At 38.8% G+C, this 25,481-nt stretch overlaps 1 protein-coding gene across 2 annotated transcripts in view; it reads left to right on the top strand.

Annotated features, from left to right (window-relative positions):
- LOC309714747 (neural-cadherin) overlaps positions 1 to 25,481 on the top strand; it is a 335,326-nt gene that overhangs the window by 139,128 nt on the left and 170,717 nt on the right. For both annotated transcript variants that reach the window (XM_082547420.1, XM_082547421.1), the window contains exons 9-16: positions 2,172 to 2,340; positions 2,964 to 3,134; positions 3,631 to 3,803; positions 5,204 to 5,371; positions 8,375 to 8,624; positions 13,751 to 13,878; positions 14,094 to 14,280; positions 18,560 to 18,703. In XM_082547420.1, the coding sequence (XP_082403546.1) occupies positions 2,172 to 2,340; positions 2,964 to 3,134; positions 3,631 to 3,803; positions 5,204 to 5,371; positions 8,375 to 8,624; positions 13,751 to 13,878; positions 14,094 to 14,280; positions 18,560 to 18,703 (1,390 nt within the window). The remainder of the gene's footprint in view (positions 1 to 2,171; positions 2,341 to 2,963; positions 3,135 to 3,630; positions 3,804 to 5,203; positions 5,372 to 8,374; positions 8,625 to 13,750; positions 13,879 to 14,093; positions 14,281 to 18,559; positions 18,704 to 25,481) is intronic.

Here is a 25,481-nt window from a genome sequence, read left to right as displayed (position 1 = left end):
CTATAAGTTGTACCTTGGGAAAAGAGAAGTGTGCTGTGCAGAGAATCCAACAGCAATTATAATAGAATCTTTAGAAATATAATGTTGGAGCTTGTCTACATTGAAAGTAAATGTTCGGAATATTTTTATGTCCATCTTTGATCCAGTTCAGTTCATCTCTCTTTCAAAAGATACTCCAAACACACAGGCACACAGATGATGTGCAATCAAAAAGTTCTGTTACTGTAACAAAAGAAAGCCTTATTAAAATTCCCTCTTTGTTCTTAAAGGTCTAAAGTCTTTTGAAACCATACACCACCCTCGGAATTTCTGCTACGTTTGCATCGATCCTGAAGTCCTATTTGGACTTACACATGTGTCTTTTCAGTTTCTGTTCATTGATCTCAAGCTTGCACGGAAACATTAACTTTGGTATCAAACTGACCTGTCTTTCATATTATGACTCATACATCTGTTGTCAGAAGTTTACATCCATTCATCGTGGGCATCAATGTCATGGTAATGTGTGGCTAATTTTAATCTCTTTGAACTCTTCTTTTTCCAAGGTGGAATGATTTTATAGCATACATCTTTAACGAGTTGCACAAGTTTTGGGGATTTGGGAATTTATTGGGGATTTTCAACAATGGGAAAGTCCATGGAACTCAGTGAAGATTAGGAACTGTAGATTTATACATGTCGGGAAGGTTTCTTTGAGTCATTTCTAAACAACTGCGGATTCCAAGATCATAATCTCAAACAACTGTTCAACAGTACAAATTTTTGGGATGTGTCTACTTTGCCAATATATGGACGAAAACCATAACTGCCAGCCTCAGATGAAAGGAAAATGGTTAGGATGTTCAGGAACAACCCAGAAGCCACTAAGGCTCAAGCCTGCCATGGTAACTGCTGGAAGGTTTCACCAAGTTTGCAGCGACCCACATGGACAACCAAATGCCTGTACATATTCTACCAAGAAGAGGGGTCAAATATCCAGGCAGAATTATCTCAATAGCTTGCTTGTAGCTACAAAAAGTGTGTGGTTGAGGCCTGTCTTGCTAAAGGCCATTTAACCAAAGATTAGTGTTGGTGTATGTACATATTTGAGCCTTTATGTATACTTTTGTCCCATTTTATACGTAGGTACTGTACATCCAATTTTTGTTGTCTTAAAGTAATTTAAGATGCATGCTGAACAATTATTTCACCCCGGAAAAAGAAAAGTTCAAAGAAATCTCCATAAGTCCCAAATAGCCGTGACGTTCCTCCCCAGTGTATGTAAACCTTTATTGTAACTTAGTCTAAAGAGCTTAGAAAGAAAGCGACTTAGACTGCCATGATGGATAACTGAGAACCTACACAGACATCTTATGATTTCTTGTTCCCTGAAAGTCTTTAGTGCATGAGTCCCATGTCCAAGCCCAAAGAATTCCATTTCAGATTAGCAGCATGATGGCATTTCTTCCCCAGAACCCACTGGGTGTTTTTTTGTTTTGTTTTTTCACCCCACCATGAATGTGTCGTCAAGGGTCAGACTGTCAGGCCTACAGAGCATTTAAAACACATTTGTTGTTGCTGTTTTTTAATTCACATTGTAGGGTCAGTGTTTTGATAGACCGTAGGATATCTAGGGCACTCCTGGCGTTGGTCACTACGAGGCTTCCAGGGCGTGACCCACACATGTTGGGAGTGCTGGGTTCTCCGTATATGGACGTTTTTTGTGTTTTCTGTTTCCTTGAACGCTGCTGAAGGCTCTTAGCAGTAAACATGCACACTGTACACCAAAAAAATCACCTTTTTCAAAACACAAAAGCAACAACCAACACATTGCTAAACTGCTTTTGAGAGCGTTTGCCTAATGGCATCTGAGATTTGTTCCACCACCCCGGTATCAACCACTTCCGCTTTAAACAGGTTAAGCAAAAGCTGATATTTTTTAAAGAAAAAGAAAACTTGCTGGGCACAGGCTTCCCACTTTCTTTCCTGTGGTTATTTTCAACATTACACTTTTTGTCCCCCAGTAAAAGACTACTGTAGTAATTTTAAATCTGTCCTTTCAACATTTAACTTCCCACACACCTTTGCTGACTGTTTGGATGGAATGGCGTATTGATCTAAGTTTCTTCACACTTTCACTCCTGTGGTCTTCTCTTCCTCCCACCTGTCCTCCCTGCCTCACTCATTCTCAGTGTCAGCAGTACCGTGAGAGCACATCCGTCCTGGAGAACCAGCCAGCGGGGACGTTTGTTCTGCAGGTTCATGCTGTGGATGCTGACGAAGGCTCCAATGGCAGGGTCACATATGGCTTCATGCACAAAGACTCTACTGTGCCTGCATTTAGTATACACCCAGAAACCGGTACGGAAACATACAAGCACTCGTGTGCACACACATACACATACAGAACAACACATAGGCTTTTATCCCACGTGGATAATATTTTACAACATGTTCCTTTCAGTCTGTCAGTCTGTGGTCGATATTGTGCAGGGAATAAATGGGAAAAGTGCTGGACATGAGCCACTTTGGGTTTTTGATTATTAAGCTTATTTCAGGCACGTTTCAGCTTGATTCATTATATATAAAAAATAGTATCTGCAGATTGGACTGAATTGTTATGCAGCTTTACCTGTAGTTGAGCTAAAAGTCATCATGCATTAATATGTTTATATATTATGGAGCTTTTTATTCAGTAGCAACAGTAGAGCATGAGATATTGTAAATTACATTGCTAAAAATTATTTCTAAAATAAATAATAAAGACAATTCTCTTTGGACTTGACAATAACTACTCTTGAAAAAGTCTCATTTTCTTTCATAATGTGCCTCTCATCTTCCCTACTGTGTTTAAAGTTTAGCTTCGAGGCAGGCAGAGGCAATCATTTTAGCGTTAAATTACAAGTACTCTGGGGGACATGAGACCAAGCAGTGTTTGCTATGATTCAGCTATCTGATCGACCTTGTTATCTCTGTCTTTCTAGGAGTAATTGTGACGGCCAGGAAATTTGACCGCGAACGGCAAAGGGAGTACGCGGTGACAGTGACTGCCACTGACCAGGCGGCTGACCCGCTGATTGGCATTTGTCAGCTGAACATTCTCATTCTGGACCAGAATGACAACAGTCCCAAGTTTGAGAACCTCAGATACGAGTGTCAGTAGATATTAGCTCGACCTGCTGCATTGCAGAATGAAAGCACATGCATATAGATTAAAAACAAGATTTAAAAAACAAACAAACATTCTCCCTATTTTGACAAGAAAAACTGACGCTAATGAGCTAACAGTGTTGGTGTTAGTATTCCTATGATGGCAGAATTTTTAGTATTACAGAATTGGAGCTCTTTACTAATTGCTCATGTATTCAGTTTTTCATGTCACTGGGGAATTTCTTTTGTCTTTGTTTTCTGCTTTCTGTTGTTGGTTGTTTAAGCTTCATATTTGTTGTCAAATTGCTGAATTCCTTTCTTAATTAGTTTTGTTTACTAAAGTTTGTCTACAGTTTTTATTGTTTTTTTGTTTTTTTATTGTTTCAAGTTCGAGTTTCTCTCTTGCCTCTGTGCTGATGGATGCAATATCAAAGACTACAAATTAAGGTCTCTTGAGCCACTGAATTGCAAAGCACTCTTATTCTTATTCTTCTCCTACAGACTTCCTCCGTGAGGATACTATGATTGGAACTAGTTTCTTACGGGTGGCGGCTCACGACGATGACTTTGGGACCAATGCAGCCATCACATACTCCATGTCTAATGAGCAGCCAGAGTACCTAAGGGTCAACCCACTGACAGGCTGGGTGTACGTTAACCAACCCATCTCGCAGGTACACTTTAGCTATGTTCTGGATACCATTTGCTCTTTTTTAAAAGGCTTAACTCGTACAGTTTTCCGTTCCTATGGAAGTCCATAATGAGATTCCAGATGCATAACAAACACATGAATAACCTATGCAGCTACTTATCTTGCAGGATTCCTTGGAGCTTCAAGCTCAAGCTATTCTAAATGATAGAAAAACTCTGAAATTGTGAGACTTCCTTTAATAATTCTACTGGAGAACTATAAAAAAGGCAGCAGGGAACTTCAGATTTTAACTAAACTAAGCTACTTCTCCCAGTATCCAAGTACATTTGCATTCCAGCCCTTTATTTGTTGACCGTGAGGGGGCAGAAGTCCTGTGGCCAGCAGCAGACCGCAGCCCGCGAATGTGATAATGTCTTCACTAAGGCCTTTTTCTTTGCCTGCAGGAGAATTTCTGTTATTTCTCTCACTTCACTGCTTCTGCCTGCTTCACTGCCAACAAGAAAAACAATCTTGGTGGGAACATGAACAAGCAATAGAGGAAATTGCCACGTAGCCTGTGCAAAACAAGTCTGCACCTCAGATGAGTGCTGTAGTGATAAAAGCCCCAAAATCAGCGGTGAACCATCTTCCAGTGCCAAGACGAATGAATGTTTGTAACCTCTGCACCTTGCATCTTATACTGACCTCTGGAACCAAGCCAGTATTTTTGGTTTCACTGGATTGTTCGCCAGAACATGGCCCTGTTTGAAAATATAAACTTCTTTTCCTACTAATGAGTACAAATGAACAGATCCAGGCAATGCCTACATGCTTACTTCTTCATCATTTGCCAGCATGACAGCCTCAGTGTCTTAATTGCTGAGAGCAAAGATTGAAATAAAAAGTGCTTTTTTTGTAACTGCAATAAATATTGCTATTGGAAAAGCTTTTATTTCACTCAGAATTATGAAATTACAACGTGCCCATAACATCCACAACTTGGTTCATAAACCACGAGGCTCTGGACAAAACTTCCCCAAATAATGACAGCTCATTCACACTGGGGTTACAGAGTATTGTTACGTTTTTTCTCTTTACTTGCCAGAACAGATCATTTCCTCTGATTGCAGTGGATAAAGCTAATTGCTCTTGTAAGGGTTGCAAAACTCCATTCCCCTCCGTTGCTCGACAATGAGCCATGCCCTTCAATCAATACACTTATCTTTAAGTATGTTTACCCGAATGCAGCTTACCGTCGATTTCATCCTGCACTGAAGTGTGGAAAATGGATTGGTTGCCGAAATCAGTTTGATCTAGTTTCACATTGTTCTTCCGTCTGTAAGGAAGCCACGATTACGCACCCCTCGGTCACACTGAATACAACATCTTGTGACTTTCTCTCCCCCTTCTCGTCTTTTTGCCTGTGTGGACTTCTTTCCACAGAGGACCTACATTACCAGAGACATTGTGGCTACAGATGGAGGAAACAGGAGCAGTTCAGTGGAGCTGGCTGTTACCATCACCAATGTGAAGAACCAGCCTCCACAGTGGGAAAAAGACAACTACAACGTAGTCATACCAGAAAACACCGTCCGGGACACACCCATCGTGGTATGTTGCTCCGGGGTTGCACAGAAACATATGGGTTTGAATTCAGTTCAGTGCAAATTTATTTATACATTAGCAATTCTCACCAGTTGCTTTGGGGCTCTCTATATGTAAGGTAAAGATGAAGAGGTGAAGACAAGCTAATATTGGAGAAACATGATCTCTCTTTCTAGTCTCTGGTACAGCACAACAGATAAATCGGCCTTAAGCTTGAAGAAGTGTGCTCTGCTTTTCAACCAGTGTGGATAAAGCTGAATGGGGAATGTAGTCTTTGCCCCTCCCTCATTACCACTATAAAATGCCCCATATTTCTTAAGATATGAATGTGTGTAGCTGTGTCATGCATTTCCTACAAAAGACAACTTGAATGAAAAAAAAATGTTAAAGAGATGGTTGTCTTTATTTGTGGTGAACGAATGCACCAGAATAAACAGTTGCAGCATTAAACTTGAGAGAGATTTAATGAATGAAGCTATAACCAGACATACAATATGCAAAATAAATTAGTTGATACTGTGTAATCTAATCACTAAAAAGTAATGGACTGGCTTTTATATAGTTTTATAGTTTTCTACTCTTACTGAATAATAAAAGCACTTTCTACTACTCGCTTTATCACACATGTATTCATACTGAGCTTTATTCTGTTCCTCTAAACACACACAGACACACACACGCTCATTCTGATGGATGCCCAAGGAGACTTGCACATGCAGAACGGAGGAGTCAGGCTTCCTCCAGAGCACACAAATAGATTAGATCAGTACTTACACAGTATGTTTTTATATATATGAATTGTGTTGTGTTTATGTCAAGTACATGTTATGTGGGATATGTACATGTATGTAAAAGATGCACTTGACATGCCATGAATCCATATTTATATGTTAATAATTTTATTTTTCTTTGTTTGAAGGAGTACTTACTTTGATTTTAAAATTAAACGTTTTTGTTTTTTGTCTTTTTTTGTTTTAAACTCATCTAGTGTCTAATTGGCAGTCGGGCTGTTCCTGCTCGTTTTTCGGGGGCAATTATCACATGTATAATGCTTGTGTTTTCAGATTCTTTCTGTACACAAAGCCCTGCTACACTCTAATCCATTTTTCATGGTAACAATTTTTTTTTTTCAAAAAGTTTTAGTGGGGATTTTCTCAGCGGGCTTTTTACTTTGGTCTTCAATAATAAAGGAGTTATGTGGAAATACTGCTTTTATGCACAAGTATAAACTGGAGAAACTGGAGAAAAAAAGGCCCAGTTTTAGTAAAAATAAAGATTGTACAGACTATGAAACAACATAAAAAAAACCCATTGTTTGGCATCGTGGCATCGAGCTTAAAAACATATTATGCAAAGTTTGTGGATTATTGCTGACCAAAGATGTTTGTTGCATGTTAATCCTGATGTTATCCCTTCCTAAACGTGTCTGAAGAGAAGAGCAGAGGCCCGTTTTGTGTCGGTCTTCCCTCACAATCTTTTTACAGCTTTGATGTGTTTTTAAGGCATTCAGTCGGTCTTAATGGCGAGCAACAACAAAAGAGTGTAACTGTGTAGGAAGTGTGTGGGATGCCAGTGCAGCTACAGGTTTAGGAACCGCAGCTACAGAAAAATGCAGACATTCAAAAGACCCTTAAATCTGTTGATTCATTGCTTGTGTGGTTTAGATGTATCCTGTCAACAGCACTTTGTTATTTATGGACATGGCTTTTCATGCCATTAACAGTATTTTCTAAGAGTCTCTTGGAAGCAGTTTAATCCATTAAAGTTTATGATGAATATTCAAACTCAAAGGGTTGAAATAAAAAGACATGGGAGAATACTTTATACGGCACTGTGTGTGTTTAATTGTGTTTGTTCCAGATGCTGATAAAGGGAAGCACACAGAGCGCGGTCCCTGCGGTATGGAGTATAAATTGAGATGGCAGATCAGTGTTGATTTGACCGTTGAGCAAAGATAAAATGACTCTCGGTGGGTTGTTAAATCTCTGCCATGGACATTTAGAGTTTTTATGTCCTAAATCGGGGCATATAGTAGTCAGACATGTTTGCTAGTTCCGCATGCCTCGCAGGGTGTCTCATTATTGTAGCTGCCATGCTCTGCAGGTTGAATGGATACAGCTAGGTCACCCATAGGCAAGCCGCATCGTGCCCGAAATGGCATTTTTGATTTTAATTGGGGTGTATGTGGCATCAGCTTTGAATAGTTTCTCCTTAATTAGTTTATGGAGAAAGCAGAATGAAGAGCAGAGTGTTTCCCTTTCATCCCACAACATTTCAGCGGGTTGTTGTCTAGTGTAACAGTTTGAGACTTTCTATTATTTTAGTGTTCATTATTATGGGCTGTAAAAGGCTTTTTTCCCATTTGGGCAGATCGTTTTCCCCCTATTTGTAATGCACCCTTCAACTGGAGCTCAGCAGTAGCTCTTTACACTTCCCTTCCTGTCCTGAGGGTCACTGCTGGAATTTAGCATTTTTCCAGCTCTCAGAGTTCATAATTGGAAACATGTAAAAAATTTGCCAAATGCAAATTGCTGTTGGTTTTCTGGATTTCTGTGCTGTTGGTCATCTCTCAGGTAGAATCGTTATGGGTGACTTCCAAATATGAGAAAATGAGAACGACACGTGGAGGCAAATAAACCCAAACCTTGTTGTGGGTATTAAATGTGAATTCAGTCGTTTATTTGGTAAGACAACTTCCAGGGAGTCAGAGTAACTCATTTATAGTGACACTTTATCTAATGGGAACAAGGAGAAAAAAAGAAGTTCATTAAATCATTTATTGTGCAGTTTATTGAGTTTTCTGAGGAACCACTAGTGGACTTTGACCATTTCAAAGACTTCTTCCCAGACATGGATGAAGGCTACACTAAAATTCCTTCTGTGGAGATTTTAATATTTATGTGACAGCCCCTCTGTGGTGGTGTCATGCAGACAAAAAAGTGAGGTATCCCATTGTTTTGATATTTTGCCTTTATTGTTTCCCTCTTTTCTTATCTTTGTTCCAAAAAGACCATCAAAGCCACTTCACCTCTTGGAGATCCCAGAGTAACTTATAATTTGGAGGATGGCATGGTCCCAGAGACCAACATGCCAGTGCGCTTTTACTTGACCCCCAACCGAGAGGATGGTTCGGCATCTATCCTGGTGGCAGAGCCCCTGGACTATGAGACCACCAAGAACTTCATGCTGAGGGTTCGAGCTCAGAATGTTGCTGCTGTACCACTGGCTGCCTTCACGACAGTCTATGTCAATGTCACTGGTAAGCCCTCTTTTATTCACGCTTTCTTTTTGTAATTTAGAATCTCCAAATGTAACATGTTTCATTTGATATCTCATGGAAATTGTCACAACAGTCGCCCTGTGGAATAATTTAGCCTTCCATGTGTCACATTTTATTTATTAAAACTTACTGTTTTATCAATAGATGCCTTTAATAAATGCCCGTTAAGTGAACAGTAAACATAAGCAAAACAATGTTGTTAAAACATGGTATGATTAAAGGTACAAGGACAATGTCACACAGATGCATTAAATCAGAAGCAGGTAAGAATTTAGCGAGAGGAAGTTCAGCAAAGGAATGAATTTCTGTTCTGTGACAAAACAAAAAAATGCCAGTCGAGTCATTTTTTTTGGTCAGGCTGCGTAAAATAAGCTCCAAACAGAATTAATTTCTCGAGTTTTCAAGATACAGAAAAATAAAATCAAGAAAATACTTGATAATAAGCGTCATTATGCATCTTTGGGAAATAAGTCCAAATAACTCCAAAAGTATCTTCTTTTCTAACTTACCATCAACACAATTGATAACATTACTAGTAATGTCATCAGTTATTAGTTACACAGTCATTTGTTTGCAATAAAATAACTTAAGTTGAATTTAAGATCGTGCATGATGCCATTTAAATATCACACAGTTAGGTAATGGTATACTATACTCCTCACAGTACAGTGTGCAATGAGACAACTTGATAACTTGTAAATACAGATAGATTCTCAGCACAGTCTTTGTTTTTAAAATTATGTCAATGTAGATTTTGTCAGTCAGCATTGAACTTCCAAAAATCCAAATTTGAGCGGTGCAGGGCAGCGACCTCGTTAACGTCAACATTTCATTGTCAATTGTTATCTGACAGTAAAAAAAAGAAAAATAGAATAGAATAATACTTTAATTGTCCCACAAGGGGAGATTTGGTTGTAACAGCAGCCAGAAATAATATGTATAAATAATAAATATGTCCATAGGAACAAATGTGTTATGAAAAAATGCAGCAGAGGGAGGGGAGAGAGTAGCAAACACACATAAACAGCTTGCAGAAAGCCAGCGGTGGCACATAAAACAATATGTGCAGCACACACCTAGTACTGCACTTAAAAATGAGTTCATGACTACTTTGCCCACACTCTGTGGCTATAGAGTCAGCACAGAACAACATGAAGGTGATGGTTTGGTCATTTGTTGGTTAAATAAGAGTTTTTTATTGTTTTACTTGCTGTCAAAGTGACCTTTTTTATAATTTACCAGAGCCATAATGTTTCTGTTAAACCCAGCAGCCTCTTTTAACACTAAAAAAGTGAAGAATGCGGTGTCGCTGCATGACTCTGATGTTTAGTTAATGTGTTACAATACCAGTCGCACAAACTAAACTGAGGCAGAAACAGGTTGTGTATTTGATAGTGAACAGTTAGTTGCAGCTCTACATGCATGTTGCTGATAAAACATGTTTTCTTTTGAGCATTCTCACCTTCTGTGGTATGCTTTGACTCAGTACAGTAGAAAAGTTCAGTTCAGATTATTATTGTTGTCTTGTTATTCAGCATTGATCTGTTGTTGTACTGGTCCTTTCTAAATTGAGGCCACAGAAGAAAATAAAGACTGAATAGAGATGGCAGGGCAGCCGAAGTCTGCCAACTGAGCTCCAATTTTCCAGTAGAGTTGTTTAAAACTACACAAATCCAAATTATTTTGAAGAATTTGACAGCTTTTGGGAGTGAGCATAGATATATACATATATATGCTTAACCCCAGTGCCTCGCTGCCACTGCAGATCTCACCCTGTCACTCAAAGCTCACATTTTCCAATGAAAGGTCACTCTTCTCTATCATTTTTATTCTACCATTATTAGTTTGGTCTGTTGCAGTTAATAGTAATGCCCTGCTGACCAGACACGAGCTATGAATTCCCTTGTAACATGCATGCATGAACACACACACACACATATGCACACATACACATACTCCATTTCGAACTGGTCTTAATCCAGTAAGAAATAATTAATTCTCACAGACCCTCTCTTTCTTTTTCCCGACTTTCCTCACCCCTCCTTCCCCTTATCTGTCTTAATAAGAAAGCTCTTTGACTTCTCCAGAGGCAGTCAGTCTGAGGAAGTGAGGGAGGTCTAATGGATTTAAGGCCCCATTTTTAATTCATAGATTAAGACATTTGCTGAGAAGAAAGGAGAAAGAAAAAAGGTATATGAAGCAGCATTAGATTTAATGCGTGGCTCTGTTCAAGTCATTTCTGTAATGCTTTTGGTCTTAAATCAGCTGTGTTAAAATCTGGCTTCCGCTGTTGAGGAAAACGTAAGCTCTCGTCCTCCTCACTGGTTCTTGGTACTGCCTGCGTTTCAACTTTTGGCTTATAACTTTCTGTCTTTCTTTTTGTTATGGTTCAAGGTAAGTGATGTGAAAAAAAAGCCCAGTTTTTTTTGTCCAGTATTGAGCGCTCTAATGCACGCTTTGATCCTCATTTTGTCCCAAACTGGGGAAAAATAGTTGCGATATCGAAAACTGTGCAAAGACATAATTGGTTGCTGTTACAGTAAATATAAAGACTAGCATGATTTCGCCACTTTATGTCCCACTGTGCTGATACTCATCCCTTATGATGATGAGAATTGGTTGAAAGCAGTTACTTTGCAAACCAGTTGTTTCATTTTTGTTTTTTAGAAGATTTTATGGCATCATAATCATGCGAGATTTGCCAGTCTTTAAGCTGTGAGCTTACAGTGAGCTTACAGAGAAACCACAGATGGTTTGGGTAAATTGGCATACTTGACTCGTAATTTGCTTACTTTCAAAGCCCCTCAGACTGCAGCTTGTTTTTCCTTTTCAGTGCTTTCTGTGTTTTGTGTTTCATTGATCCAGTAGGTTGAAGTTAGTCTTCATCTAGTCACCTGTCAGATATTGCTTGCCCTTTTCCATTTTCCAGATGGTCCTTTGTAAGAAAACACTTGGCACCAAAGGGCAGTCAAACCAAATCCTCATCTGACTGGTTTTTGGGTTTTTTCAGTTTTCATGACTTTATATTATGTTTGCATTATAAAGTGGAAAAGAGCCACTTTGGTGAGATGCTTCAGGTAACAAACCAAACAGCACTGCACAGGGGTTTCTAATACTCTGATAGAAGTTATCACAGATGCACTTATTTTAGATTTGTCACAATGATTAAAATGTGTTTTATTTTATTTATTTCTTTTTACAGATGTTTAAAAACAAAGTGACCTTTTTCTCTTCACTTTTGTCTACAGCAGCAGTGCTTTGCAGCAGCCTGTTAATAGCAATGCGAATTGTGGAAAAAAATCAAGCTAATTACAGAGCAAAATAAAATGAAGTTCTAATTGCAAACAGATTGTTTGAAAGTTTGTTGCATGTGGCTCCATGTGACCTGACACTGACACGAAGGCTGCTTTATTGTGCTGGAGCTAAAGTGGTTCTAACACAAATTCCATTTACAAGTGATCAAAATTTATAGAGTATTTCTGAACATCTGGGGTTTTTTGTTTTATTAAAAAAAGAAGCATATAAGTGTAGGTTTAAAAGATCTTAATTGTACAAATAAATGTAAAGCAACCAGGAGAGGAAGAATATGCTCTGTGCATTTGGTGCTGCCCAGAAACACTGCTGCCAAACTGCAGTCAAACGCTAACATGTGGAAAGTAGGAAACGAAAAGTAGTAAAAGAAGCCATCTATGTCCACTGTGAGCGACCATCTTTGAACAGAGGCGGGGGTTTACGACACCAACTCTCTGCCATCTATAATCCAGTTTTGAGATCCCTCCCCAGACGCCTTAACGCCCACTCACATCCTGGACCATCTGACCTCAGGAATTCGCATAAGGTGGGGCCAGGTTTCACAATGAACTCACCCGAAACTCTGGCTGATTGGGACCCACACCCAGTTTCACACCTTGGCTCAGGCGGGATCAGGAGGATCATCAGGGGGTCCTTTGTCCCTCTGTGGGGGGAAACTCCCACTAGGTTTAAATCTGGGACTCTCCACCATTTGACCTTAGAACTGAAGAAGCTTCTCGGATGAGAGGTGAAACGTATTTAAGCAACTTAAAGAAGTCCAGACGCTTTTCTTTGCAAGCTCCTTTGACTACGATGACCTGGATGACTGAGAACCTTCACAGACATGAAACGAAAAGTATTTTTGCCAGTGAATCACCAGTTGAATAAATATAATTAGAATAAAATTACTGTTGTTTCTTTAGTTGTTTTTGAAGGAGAAAAAGGAGCTTAAGTTATTGTAAGCAGGTGAGGATGTCAGAGGTCTGTTGTGCTCATTTCCAGCTCTACATTTCCTTTTTTTAGACTCAAGTAGCTTTGCATGACTTGCTGTACATAATAAACATAGTTTATCTTACACTGAGTGCTGCTGTAGCAGTTCATCTTGTTTGAACCAAGATTTTTTTGTTTTGTTTTAAACTTCTGTGACTTTTATGCTATATATAGATATTGTTATACCCAGGGCTGCACATAAGTGGTCCGCAAGTGCGCGTTCGCTGTCAAAATAAAAGACGCGCACCAGATAAGACGTTGCAACGCGCATTTGCGTACATAAGATTTTCTGGAGGAGGACGGACATTTGCTCAGAACTCTTAAAGATGTCGAAGAAGCAAGCTCTGTAAGCAATTACTTTGGTGTTCCTCCACCGCAAAAGAAGAGCATATTCCCGGAAATTCAGAGAATATGCGCTTCTTTTGCGGTTTGAACTCCTTCTGACGTTTCTTTGGCGGTGGGGGAACACCAAAGTAATTGCTTACGGAGCTTGCTTCTTCGACATCTTTAAGAGTTCAGAGCAAATGTCCGTCCTCCTCCAGAAAATCTCACGTATGCAAATGCGTGTTGCAACTTCTTATCTGGTGCGCGTCTTTTATTTTGACAGCGAACGCGCACCTGTGGAACACTTATGTGCAGCCCTGGTTACACCTTCTTTCTTCCTCTGAAGCAGCAGTGATAATCAGTGTGAAAAGTAAGACTAGCTTGTCCCCTTCAGAAAGCCCATCGCTTATCTGTGACATTTCTGTTAAATCCAGTAGATCTCAAATGGAGAAGCATTTTTATTTAACTCTGAGCACTATCTGTATTTCTTCCCTCTCCAGATGTAAATGACAACGTCCCTTTTTTTACTTCATCCATCTATGAGGCCTCGGTCACTGAAGGAGCAGAGTCGGGAGCTTTGGTTTTCCAGGTTTCAGCTAATGACCTGGATTTGGGCCCCAATGGCAAGGTGAGAACAAATCCACACGTTTACACACAAATCATTGTAAAGAGTAATGATGCATCCTTGGTTGAAATGAATGTTTTTGAATTTCTGCTCTGTATTATTTTCATTCTGCTTTTCATTATTCAAGAGGTCTTCTTCCTTGCTGTGCAAATTTGCACTAATTAACTCAGTTTTAGCATCTGGCCTTCTGTATAATTGTGTCTGCCCCCACCTCCCAGATCTCTTACTCCCTGCTGGAGGATCGCAGTGGGGACCATCAGTATTTCCGTATCGACCCAGAGCTGGGGTTCATCTACACTCAGGCCGTATTTGACCGTGAGACCAAAAGCTCGTACCTGTTGGAGGTTCAGTCTGTAGATGGATGGGAGTCAGCGCGGCCCGGCAAGCATGGGCAGCCCAACTCTGGTAAATAAGACCAACACTACACAGAACATCTTGTAACTGGATCTATAACTAAGTTGTGATTCCTGTTGTGTTTTTGCTAAGTTTCTTCAGTACTGAGCCTGACTCTTAATAACAACAATTATATAAAGCTGCCAGGTAGGACCTAGGTTTAATTCCTTCAGCTGTCCACTAGTCTAGTTATGATATGCACAACGGAGAAAATCATTTGAATGTAATATTTTGCAGGTTTTAGTTAAATTGTTAGTATGTGTGACAATTTCATTTTGGAGAAAGAAAATGTGCATTTTTTTTTTATTGGATAAAATGGATATTAACAAAGTTTATCTTTGAGGACATAATTTGCAGTTGAAAAGAGGTGATCAATCGCAATCTATGGTATTGCAATACTCAACATATTGCAAAATGTTAAGAATCACAATAATATTGTACTGAAGTGACAATATCACATCATTCGGGGTCTGTTTAGTCCCACCTGTACTGTTAGCATTGACTGTAATACTGCTAAGAAATGTTTGTTGCACTGAATGAAGAGCAGGTGAAACAACATTACACCAGGAAAAGTGTTTAGTCAGAACCTATTTATGCTAATGACTTTTATATAACCTGCGTGAGCTCAGATTGTAGAAATGCAAACCTATCGATGTAATGGATATGAGTCGTAATCTACTTTGCGTTTGTGTAGCGATGGTGGCTCCTCATATAGTGACTGCAAAATAGAGCGAGCACAGAGGAGGAGACGGCTGCAGATAGCTGCTCCGTACTCTTCAGTCTGAAGCTCCAAATCTTCATTGAAGGCAGCAGTAATCTGTTTTCCTTTCTGTTGCTTTCCCACATCTGCTCATCTCTCTCTTCGAAAGGACCAAAGGCCACCTTTCTCTTTCCATCTTTCTCTCTTGCACCCCGTCTCCCTCCATCTCTCTATTTCTCTCTCATTTGCTGCCAGATGAAATGCATACATGCGCTGGCTGAATATAGACGCGAAGAAACGAACAGATGTTGAGACAGATGGGTGGATGGAGAGAGGTGTTGAAAAACAGCAAAAACACACCAGGATGTATTTTTAATAAATATGATCATAGATTATTAACAGACCCTCTCTCTCGGTCTGACTCACTGACATTTGTGGCAACGTAAACAGAAGTTAAATATTAAGAAGAGGAGAGGCGGCAGGAAAGCTGCCAGAGTTATTTATTTGTTTCTGTCATATTAATAATAAATGAGGTGGCATGAAGGAGGATGGATGACAGGCAAATTAACAGATACTTATCACTGATGCAAACACCCACAAGTGAATGTAACAGAGATGTAAAGTGGGAGGAGCTCTGGTTCCACATGATTTTCTTCTGGGAAAAAAAACGTGCGACTGACAGTGGAAGCACTTCTCGCCATCAAAATTCTGGAGGCGCCATGAGTGTTAGTCTACTTACTTTTTCTCTAAAAAAGTAATCCTGTTACTTTACTGATTACTTATTTTCAAAAGCAATTAGTTACTTAGTTACTTTTTAAAATCATTATACACAACCTGAATGCATAATAAAGCAACAGACCTTTCAGCTCAATTCTATTTTTTCATCATATAAAATTGAATCAAATGGAAAGCCTCTTTTTGTTTTATGAGTTTTAATCTTTTATTTTTTTCACATTGCATTAAGCAAAAATTGCATCATATGCAACAGTCTTTGACTTGAAGAAATTCTATAACTTTTAATCCTATTTTCTGCATATTTCAGCATATAAAATAAAATAATGTTTCGTGTTTACACTCTTTCAAATAGATGCAAGTAAAACACAGCAAAAAAGGTGGAGCTTTGCCGAGTGCAGCAGCGGTCTGTCAGTGGGGGGATCCGGGGGTTTCTCTGTGAATTTCACATTCCCGTGGCAGCGTGCTCTGTACTTGCTCGGATTTGAAGTTTACATTTTCACTGTAGAAAGAAGTTTTCTTCCCATGCAGGCTGTACAGCAGATGCTAATGTTTTGGTCACTTTTTATGGTCTAAAACTTAAATTAATGTAAGTACATCCACGCTTTGGATTACAGTAACGCTTTACTTGTAACTGCCAGCAAGGCAGATTTTTATTTGGATAGACATATGCAAAATGAAAGATACATTTCTCAGTAGCAAAGATGGTTTAAACCAGGGGTGTCCCACTCCAGGCCTTGAGGGCCGGTGTCCTGCAGGTTTTAGATGTGTCCTTAATCCAACACAAAATTATAAATGGCTAAATTACCTTCTCAACATGTCTTGAAGTTCTCCAGAGGCCTGAAACTAATCATTTGCTTCAGGTGTGTTGACCCAGGGTGATATCTAAAACCTGCAGGACACCGGCCCTTGAGGCCTGGAGTTGGACACACCTGGTTTAAATGAAAAGTGTCACATTAGTGATCATATTGGACATTATTTAACGGATAAAGGTTCATTCTCACAGAAAATATAGACTTGAGAAAAGTATTTGGTCCCGAATAAATAAATAAATAAATAGTGTAGGCTCTTGTACAATCATATTTTGGGAAGGAAAAAGGTCTTATAGTCAGGATCTAGAAAAGTGTGGAAGTGCCTTTAGCTAACTTGATCTCTGACCTCAGTAAACATTTTACTGATGATTTTATTGCCTTTATTATGAGTTTTAAGTGCAACTGAAGACAGCATGATGTTCATTTCATAATTTTAGATCTCAATTAGATTAAAAGCAGGCTATGTTTTAGGGAACAGGTAGCTTTGAGTTTCAGGCCCATACATTGCTTATCCTGTCCTTTGGCAGTTCAGTCCCTGGCTGTTCCAGTCTGCATGCCAAAGTATTCTTGGGTGAGACACTGTACTCCAGTTTGCTGTCTGATGCAGCCATCAGAGTGTGCGTATTGGATAGAAAGCACTTAGGTAGAGCATAGGTAAAAAAAAAAAAAAAAGAGCTTAAATGAATGGGTGAAAGAGGCAAGTTGTATAAAGTTCTTTGAGTGCTCAAGTAGAATATGCATTTTTATACATTCAGTAGTCAAAAAAGTCAATGAAGGACTGCTGAAAAGACAAGAGCATTAACAAGCCTTAATGTGGACTCAGTGTAACTCATCTCAACTGGAATTACAAGGAATTACAGTGCTTCCTCTGGTCCTCAGAGAAATTCAGCCATAGTCACAAGTACAATCTATGGCTTAGAGCAAAAAGCAGCTTTGAATGATTAGATTGGTGGATGTTCGGAATAAGCTTTATATAAGATAGAAAAAGGAGCTTATATTGCTTCCCCCTCTAAATTGTGGCTTTGGTGTAGTAGTACATCATCCATCCATCCATCCGTCTTCTTCCACTTGTTCCATTCAGGGTCTCTGCTGGTCTGGAGTCTGTCCAGCTGTCATTGGCTAACAAGTGGGATGCTATGTAATGTTATGTTTTGTAAAAGAGTTTTATCACTTTTATACCAGTGAAGACTTTTAGCATTTCAGGTAAGCAAGGTCAGCATATCGGGTAGCAACATCATCCCAGCACACACAAATTGCTTTGCAACACCAAGAGATGTTGCAAACTAGAGACAACAGACAGTCAATTAGTCAGAAAGGATAATTCTGATTAACACTGTTTTCAGAGGCACAAAGCTGCTACTCGCAACTCGTGTTGGGGTGGATTTGGGTTCATAGTTTTAACACATGCATGGCACGAAAGTGTGAAAACATGGATGAGTGGGCATCATTAACAGATGAGAGGGAGGATAAGGGGATGACTGCTACATCTGCTTTTCCACTTCCTGTATTCATGTTTCGCCTCTTCTTACCTTTTTCTCTCCGACAGACTCCGACACTTGAAAAGCTCTGGCATCTGTGACTTGCTTTGTTATAGCTCCAAGGGCTGCATTAGCTTGCTATTTGTGCCGCGAACTGTATACCAACTCTTCCACCCTGGTTTAAATATTTTATCTCATCTTAAAGCTGTATTGCAAATTATGCTCGTTTTGATACAGATATCAAAGGAAATATGGTGTGTTGGGTTGCTCAACTGCTGAGCGTTACACTGATCCCCCCAGGGTGCTTCATACTCTGCTTCAGCCTGTGGTTGCATGCTGTAAAGAAGCAGAACCAGCTGAATTTACCAGTAACACAGAGTGAAAATGTGGAGACAGATGGCAGATATAAAAGCACCGGAAAGACAACAATTATATATATTGTGAATGCATGAAGAAAAGTCTACCTTTTTATCTGCATCACTGCAAATGATAGTTTCCTTTTAAAAAGGTGATGGAATAAGAACAGCCTCATCTTAATAATAGTGTCTCTGTCTTACTTTTTTTTCCAGACACAGCATACGTACGCATTTTTATTAGCGACGTCAACGATAACAAGCCGGAGTTTGCACAGGCCTCCTATGAGGTCGATGTGGATGAGGACGCTGATGTGGGCTTTGCCATTCTCACAGTCAGCGCCAACGACGGGGACGAAGGTGGGTGGCACGGATAAAGGATTCTGTATGTACTTGTGCATTTCGGAATTTTGGGATATGTAGGAGTGATGATGGCGATGGCACTGTATGTTCAATATTGAGCACATTTTCTCCAGCTCATTGCTGAAGTGTTTTGCTTTCCCTTCACCAAAGAAAAACTTTCACCCTTCACTGCTTTTGTCTAACCCCCTATTACTTTGAGGAAAGGTTTGCAGTGTAAAACATGTAATAAAAAAAAACTGCAATACGAGAGGTTGAAACAGAAAACTGAACTCTTTTAATAAAACCTTTCAATGGTTTCAAAAAAAACCATCTTTACTGTAGTCAAGGATTCTTATTCTTACTACAGCCTTTAAATTCCTGCTATTAATGTTGTCATTTTTAAAAAGTCATCAGTGGCAAATGGGTTTTATTCTAAAATAAACACTGTTTTCATTTGAGAAGGTGGTCCTGAGTTGATGTACCAGGTACTTTTAATTCCAGACATCTTAAAGACTGGTTCATCCTTTCACTGAACTTCCCTAATTAAAACCACTAATTATGGAGCCATGTTAGGATATAAGAGCTTTCCAAAGTCCCAAAATGAAAAAATTTATCTTTGTGGGGGAACACGCCAAGAAACTCAGCTGTCATGGCCAGAGGCAAATGTCAGCTCATGACAGAAAAGACAAGACCATAATTGCACTCAGGAAGAACACACATCTCTAACAGCTAATATTTAATGCATGTTTCCTGAAGTGGTAGCGACAGCAAGGAACAAAATCTACAGATTGTAAATAAAATAAAATATTAAATGCTCACTATAAGCAGCCAAAGCTATTTACAGTGGTGGGTGACTGAAACCGAGCTGAAAGAGAGTCTACGAGTCACGTTTGGACTTACTTGGGCAGAGAGAGGCGTGTGGGAAACAGTAGCTCTTTTTTGGCTATCAAAGCAGAGTGAATTAATGCCTTTGAGATAAAGAAACTGAACTGGAGTTTAAAAAATTAATAAAAAGAGCTTGTATGTAATACCGGAAAGATTCCCTCTATATTTATTTAACACTGTTTCATTTGACTTTTGAACATGAAAAGTTGAAAACTGATACATGTTCATCATCATAAGGTCAAAGGGGACCTAATTATGTTCATTTCTAGCTCCATATTTTTATTCCTGGATTCTTGGACTAGAATAGGTTTACATATCACAACTCCTTAGTTCTGAAGTAAACTGTAGTCATGGTAAAAAGTAGTAGTACACCTGCTTTCACTTCAGGTTTCATATCGGGGGGGAAATAGAAATGATCTAGTCTTCCCTGGTCTGTCTCTCTCCATGTGTTTGCTCCATGTGTTGTCCAATTATTTGGATTTTCTCTGTATTATTGTAGGGTCCGTACCATACAGTATAAAGTGCTTTGATGCACTTTGGTGCTATATAAATAAAACTGAATTGAATTAATAAAAACTAAGCCCAAATGCAGAAGTAGTGTGTGAAAAACTGAGTACATCTCTTGATATAACAGCTTGTTCGAAACACTTTTAGTAGCAATAACTTAGAAGTAATCATCTTCTGTGTCACCACAGCATTTCAGTCGGGTTGATGTCTGGACTGGGCCTTTGCAGCACCTTGATTCATTACTTTTTCAGCCATCCAGTTAGGATTTGCTGGTTTTTGGGATTATTGGCCCATGGCATGAGCCAACTCGGGCCAAGCTTCAGCTGTCGGCCAGGTGGCCTAACATTTGACTCTAGAAGACTTTGGTATACAGATGAGTTCATGCTTAACTCAATGACTGCAAGGTGCCCAGGTCTCTGGCTGCAACACAAACCCAAATCATCACCCCTCGACCGCTGTTCTTGATGTTCTTGTTGGTGTGAGATGGTTATGCTGATATGCTGTGACTGCAAACATGGTACTGTGCATTATGTGTACTTTGGCATGCAGACCGGAACGGGCAACGATCAAATCCAACAACCTTCCCTTTAGTAGATAACTTGCTCTGCTTCCCAAACTACAGCTGCCCCAATATGATAGGGTTGTGCTGTTCCTCTGAAGTTGTATTTACCTAATTTTCAGACCTGCAAAGAAGTAGATTATTTTTATTATGTCCTGAAGAACAGAGAGAGCTGTGTATAATAGGTCCTCATTAGAGTAATAAATGCAGTTTTTGCAACCAACATGGATTTTCAGCCACCACAGGCCAATTGTATTGATTTATTTCCATATGATGAGATTAACATTGACTTTTCTTTTGTGTCCATATGTAGGGTTTCAGTTCTTTACACTTTATTTAATTCAGTTTTTACTAATGTATTAATAAGTGACAAAACTTAGTAAATACATTAGAAACATGGATATAACATAACCAACAAGACAATAAAAGCAAGCTGGCTGACTTGCTACAGTGTGACCGGTTAAACCAAGAAGAGCATAGTACTTTTAAAAATACGTCTCATGTAACTTGCATAAAGCCCTATTTTATAACTCAGTGTATTCAGTTTTGATATCTGTTTTCTGTAATAAAACTTTAAAACCGGATTTACAAATATGCCCCTGTTCATGTTACTTTTAAACAAAAAATAGTTGTTTTGAACTTTTTGAAAGGCAGAAAAATATCATCCGTCTGAGAAAAAGAAATAGAAACACAGATGCTAGAAGCTCTTTATAGCTTGTAGCAGCTATATAATAAATTTAACTTTCTTCCTTTTTAAGATCTATTGAATGACAAAGAAGATTCCAAAAATTAGAAAGGAAACCTTCAAAAGATAATGTAGAAAGAGGTGTTTATGAATATAATGAATATAGTATATAAACTTACCTGCGTCTGGTTTCATTTGGCCTGGAATTTGCACAGATTTATTTCTAGTGTTATTCAACAAAGAGCTTTACACTTACAAGCCACACCCACACATTGACTCACATTTCCTGCAGTTTTATTTGTGTTAGTCTGATCACTGCTCATTTGTCAGCAAGCTTCCAGCAATCTGCCACTGTTGACTCAAACAGGAAACACAACTGCTGCAACTGAACTTGCGTGCAGTGATTTTTTTTTTCACCGCAATCCAGATGTTGTAGCCAGTCTTCTGCCTTAACTGTCGTTTATAATTGCACCTGTAATTCAAATTGAATTGATAAAATGTTTCTGCCTACACTAACAGGCTCCACTTTTCATTTCTAGGCTTTTTTTAAAAAAATTGTGCACATCTGGAACATATTACGTGCCAGTTAGGGATCGCCCAGGAATCGGAAGCAGTGCCTGTGTTACAGACAAGAGAGGAAAATTAACTGTCAGGGCTGCATTAAAAAGGGGGGCTGACTCTTTGGGCTTCCGTCATGATTCAGACCACTTCAGTTTCACTCAGCGCAGAAATGGTGTTCGTGTATTTACCAGTGGTAGTGTTTTTGCCGATAAAACGTCCAGTGAATTAAACCTGTAAGCAAGTCGCTCACAATCCTTTTTAAAAACCAAAGCTATTCACTATTTAGATTTATTTATCATTAAATAATTTTTTCTTTTCCAAAACGGTAAAAATAAGCCTTAGAGAAGTAATTTTAAATTTCTGCTCATCAGTGCTTGCCTTAATATGCACACACACACACACACACACACACACACACACACACACACACACACACACACACACACACACACAGAGCAACAGACTGCTGGAGTTCAGAATAAAGTTACCACCACAGGGAGCTGTAATGTGTGTGCATGCTTGATTTTTCTTCTTTCCTTGCGAGGAGTGCAGAATGTTAAGTTAATGAAGGAGGAAAAGAAGGAGATTGTTGAAGTGATTTCTACACTGCTGCCAGTAATGAGGACAGAACGATGCCTGTTCATATCACACAGCTAATATATAGTAGTTAGCCACAGTCATTAACAGTCCATGTAAAATAATTGCTGAAACCACTAGAGACAAGTGCAGTTTGAAGATGTAAAATGTTTGCATAGTTTCAAATGGCAATTTTGAACCTCTAGCGCACACTCTAGTTAATGACTCCTTTGATTGTCTGACATCTTTAAGAATGTTTAATTTCACTAAATAGCAAATCAAAAAGAAATAATAGCTACAAAAGTTCTTAGTGACACAAGCCCACTGGCAGTAGTACCCCCTTTTCCAACTCCACTGCAAGAACTTGAAACATCATAGTCCCTAAACTGTTTTTAAGGCCTCTTTTAGTAATTGCAGTTTTTAGGTACTTTCCCAGACTAAGAGGAAGTAATACAGTGTACGATGGCTGGTCAAATACTTGACTGCAGCAGCAGCAACTTCCATTAAATAGTGTTAAACTTGACTGAAACACTGGCCATGTTAACAAGAGCACTTACCATTCTTGGGGAAATGAAGAGGAGGAGGAAACAGGATTAGAGAGAAATAAAGGTGAATGACTAGCATAAGATTACATAACAATAAAAATAAAAATAGAAGTAGTTATGGTAGTCTATGGTATTAGACAGTGAAAAACTGTAAAAAGGCATTCATTTGAACTGCCAATAGGTCAAAAGTCAAAGTCAGCTGTATTGTCAAAGACCATATGTACAGTCATACACAGGAATTTGAAATTGCAATGCTCCCATGGCCCTCAGTGTACACTAAAACAAAAAGATAAAAATAAAATAGGAGTCTTATGTACAACACAATGAAAAGCTACATTTCTACATGATCTTCTTTGTTTTTACTTCCTTAATTAACAAATTAAGTGAATGAATTATAATAAGATGATAACATTTTGAGTAATTTAATGTTTAAGTGACCGTGAACACTTTGCTTTCAATTGTAGGGTTATTTATACCATAAATGGTTAAGTTTAAACAGGACTGCTTAACATAACTTGTAGTATTATATATGCAACTAAAATGATTTTAACAAACATAAGTACTGCACTTTTAATCTGCTGTGGAAAATTGTATGAAAATGAAATAATGTTTTTAACAGCGACATATTATTTTTGTTGAATTCTGAATACGTCGGCGCTCCAAGTCTAAAATCTTTTTGTTCTTATTTCCAAAATTCTTTCTCTACCTCATTTAATCAATGCAAAGCATTTTTAATAAAATCTATTAGAAGCTGATCAACAAACGTTCCCCTAAATGCAATTACGGATAAAGCCAAGGTCTGCATCTCAATCGCTGTTGCATCTACCACCCTAATGTTAATATGAAAGGGAAAGGAGAACCCTCTGAAGACGAGATGGGATTCACAGCTTATTAATGAGATGAAAGTCAAGGAAGAGGAGAGGAGAATGCTCTAATCCAGGTCGTTTTGTACCGTCTGTCTGTTTTCATTTTAAATGAGACATTAGGGGATATACGTAATTGCATCCTTTCGGTTCACTCGCATTCTCTGTTTTTTTAGTTTGTCTGAATCTCTTAAGTATTTGGAAAACCGCTGAGACCTAAAGGGGGAAAAAACACAGCAGAGGGAGTGATACAGCGGTTAAAACAAACAAACAAATGGAGAGAAAATTAATGTTTTTCCCAGCTGTGCCAATTTTAAAACTCCCATCTCCCTAGGTGCTGTATTTCACTTAAACTGTAATATGCAGACAACAAAACACAAATCGAGGAGAGACAGACGCACAAATCTGTGACTCCAGAGGATGTTTTCTGGACTTATCTTAACCTTAACTGCTTATTCCCTGATCCAAGCCTAAACCTTAAAACACATATTAACCTTGATTTAATCATTTAAATGAGATGGATTTGTTTTTGTCCCCTATTAGGAAGAAACTTATTCATAATTTAACCTAGTAAAATGATTTACGCTCCCACAAAGTGAGAAATACTTGGAGCACACAAAAAAACACAAAGACGAGTGTCAGGCCATTTTACCTGATTTGAATCCAATAGAACACCATTGGGGCAATTTGGAGAATTCCCTTATGAAGAAAGTAAAAGAGCATCAGAGAGAAGAAAAAATGCCTCTAAGGAACAGCAAAACAACTCTCCATAAATCAGTGAAACCCCTGAAAACACAAGTAAAAAATGGAACATCCACAAAGAGGACTGAGATATTTCACCGCAAATAAAGATATAAACTAATTTCTTTTGTATCTTATATTCACATAAGATTATCAGCGACGTGGTAAATAACCAAAGAAAGTCCAAAACACTTAGTGGCGACTGGTGAAATAACCCCTTGTACACTTTTCTTAACTTAAAAGCAAACAGTGACAGAGAAGAGTATGGCTGATAGACATATGACAAGATGGTCATTACATTAGAGGGTTACCAAGGCAACCCGAGCCTGACACATCTGCTAACAACAAGCTATCAGCTACAAAGTGATGTGCGATGGGCAAAATGCTGCCTGCATAGACATCCCTTTGGTTAAAACTCTAGTTAAGGCCCTCCTGTGTTACATGTGGAATACTCCCTGGTTTCCTGAATTTTGAGATGTTTTTAAGTAAGTTTCTATAATTATCAATTTAACAGTGTAAAGCTTTTTGCAGACTGTCAGGACAGACACTGTGTTTGTGTGTTTTTTGTTTTTGTTTGTTTTTTGTGTGGTCCAGATGCTGTGATTGTCATAGAGACCTAAATCTGTTTACCAGATTTCATCATGGGAGTGTTTCTTCCTCATGAGGGGGAACTCTTTAGAAACCCTCATGTGATACTGGCAGTGTGTTATGAATTACCATCATGCACTTATCTTGCTGGTTTCTGAATACTAGAAATTAATCCTGTTACACAATATTCTAGGACACACACACAGCGATCCACTATTTTGTATTCATGAAATGCAACCTAGTAATGCTACAACCTCTGTGCATTGCTATCTGGACTTTGCAGTCA

This window comes from Aulonocara stuartgranti (genome assembly GCF_965226115.1).
Source record: "Aulonocara stuartgranti genome assembly, chromosome: 1".
NCBI classification, from domain to species: Eukaryota; Metazoa; Chordata; class Actinopteri; order Cichliformes; family Cichlidae; genus Aulonocara; species Aulonocara stuartgranti.
Note: the sequence above shows the minus strand (reverse complement) of the source record. Positions and strands in the feature narration are given on the sequence as shown.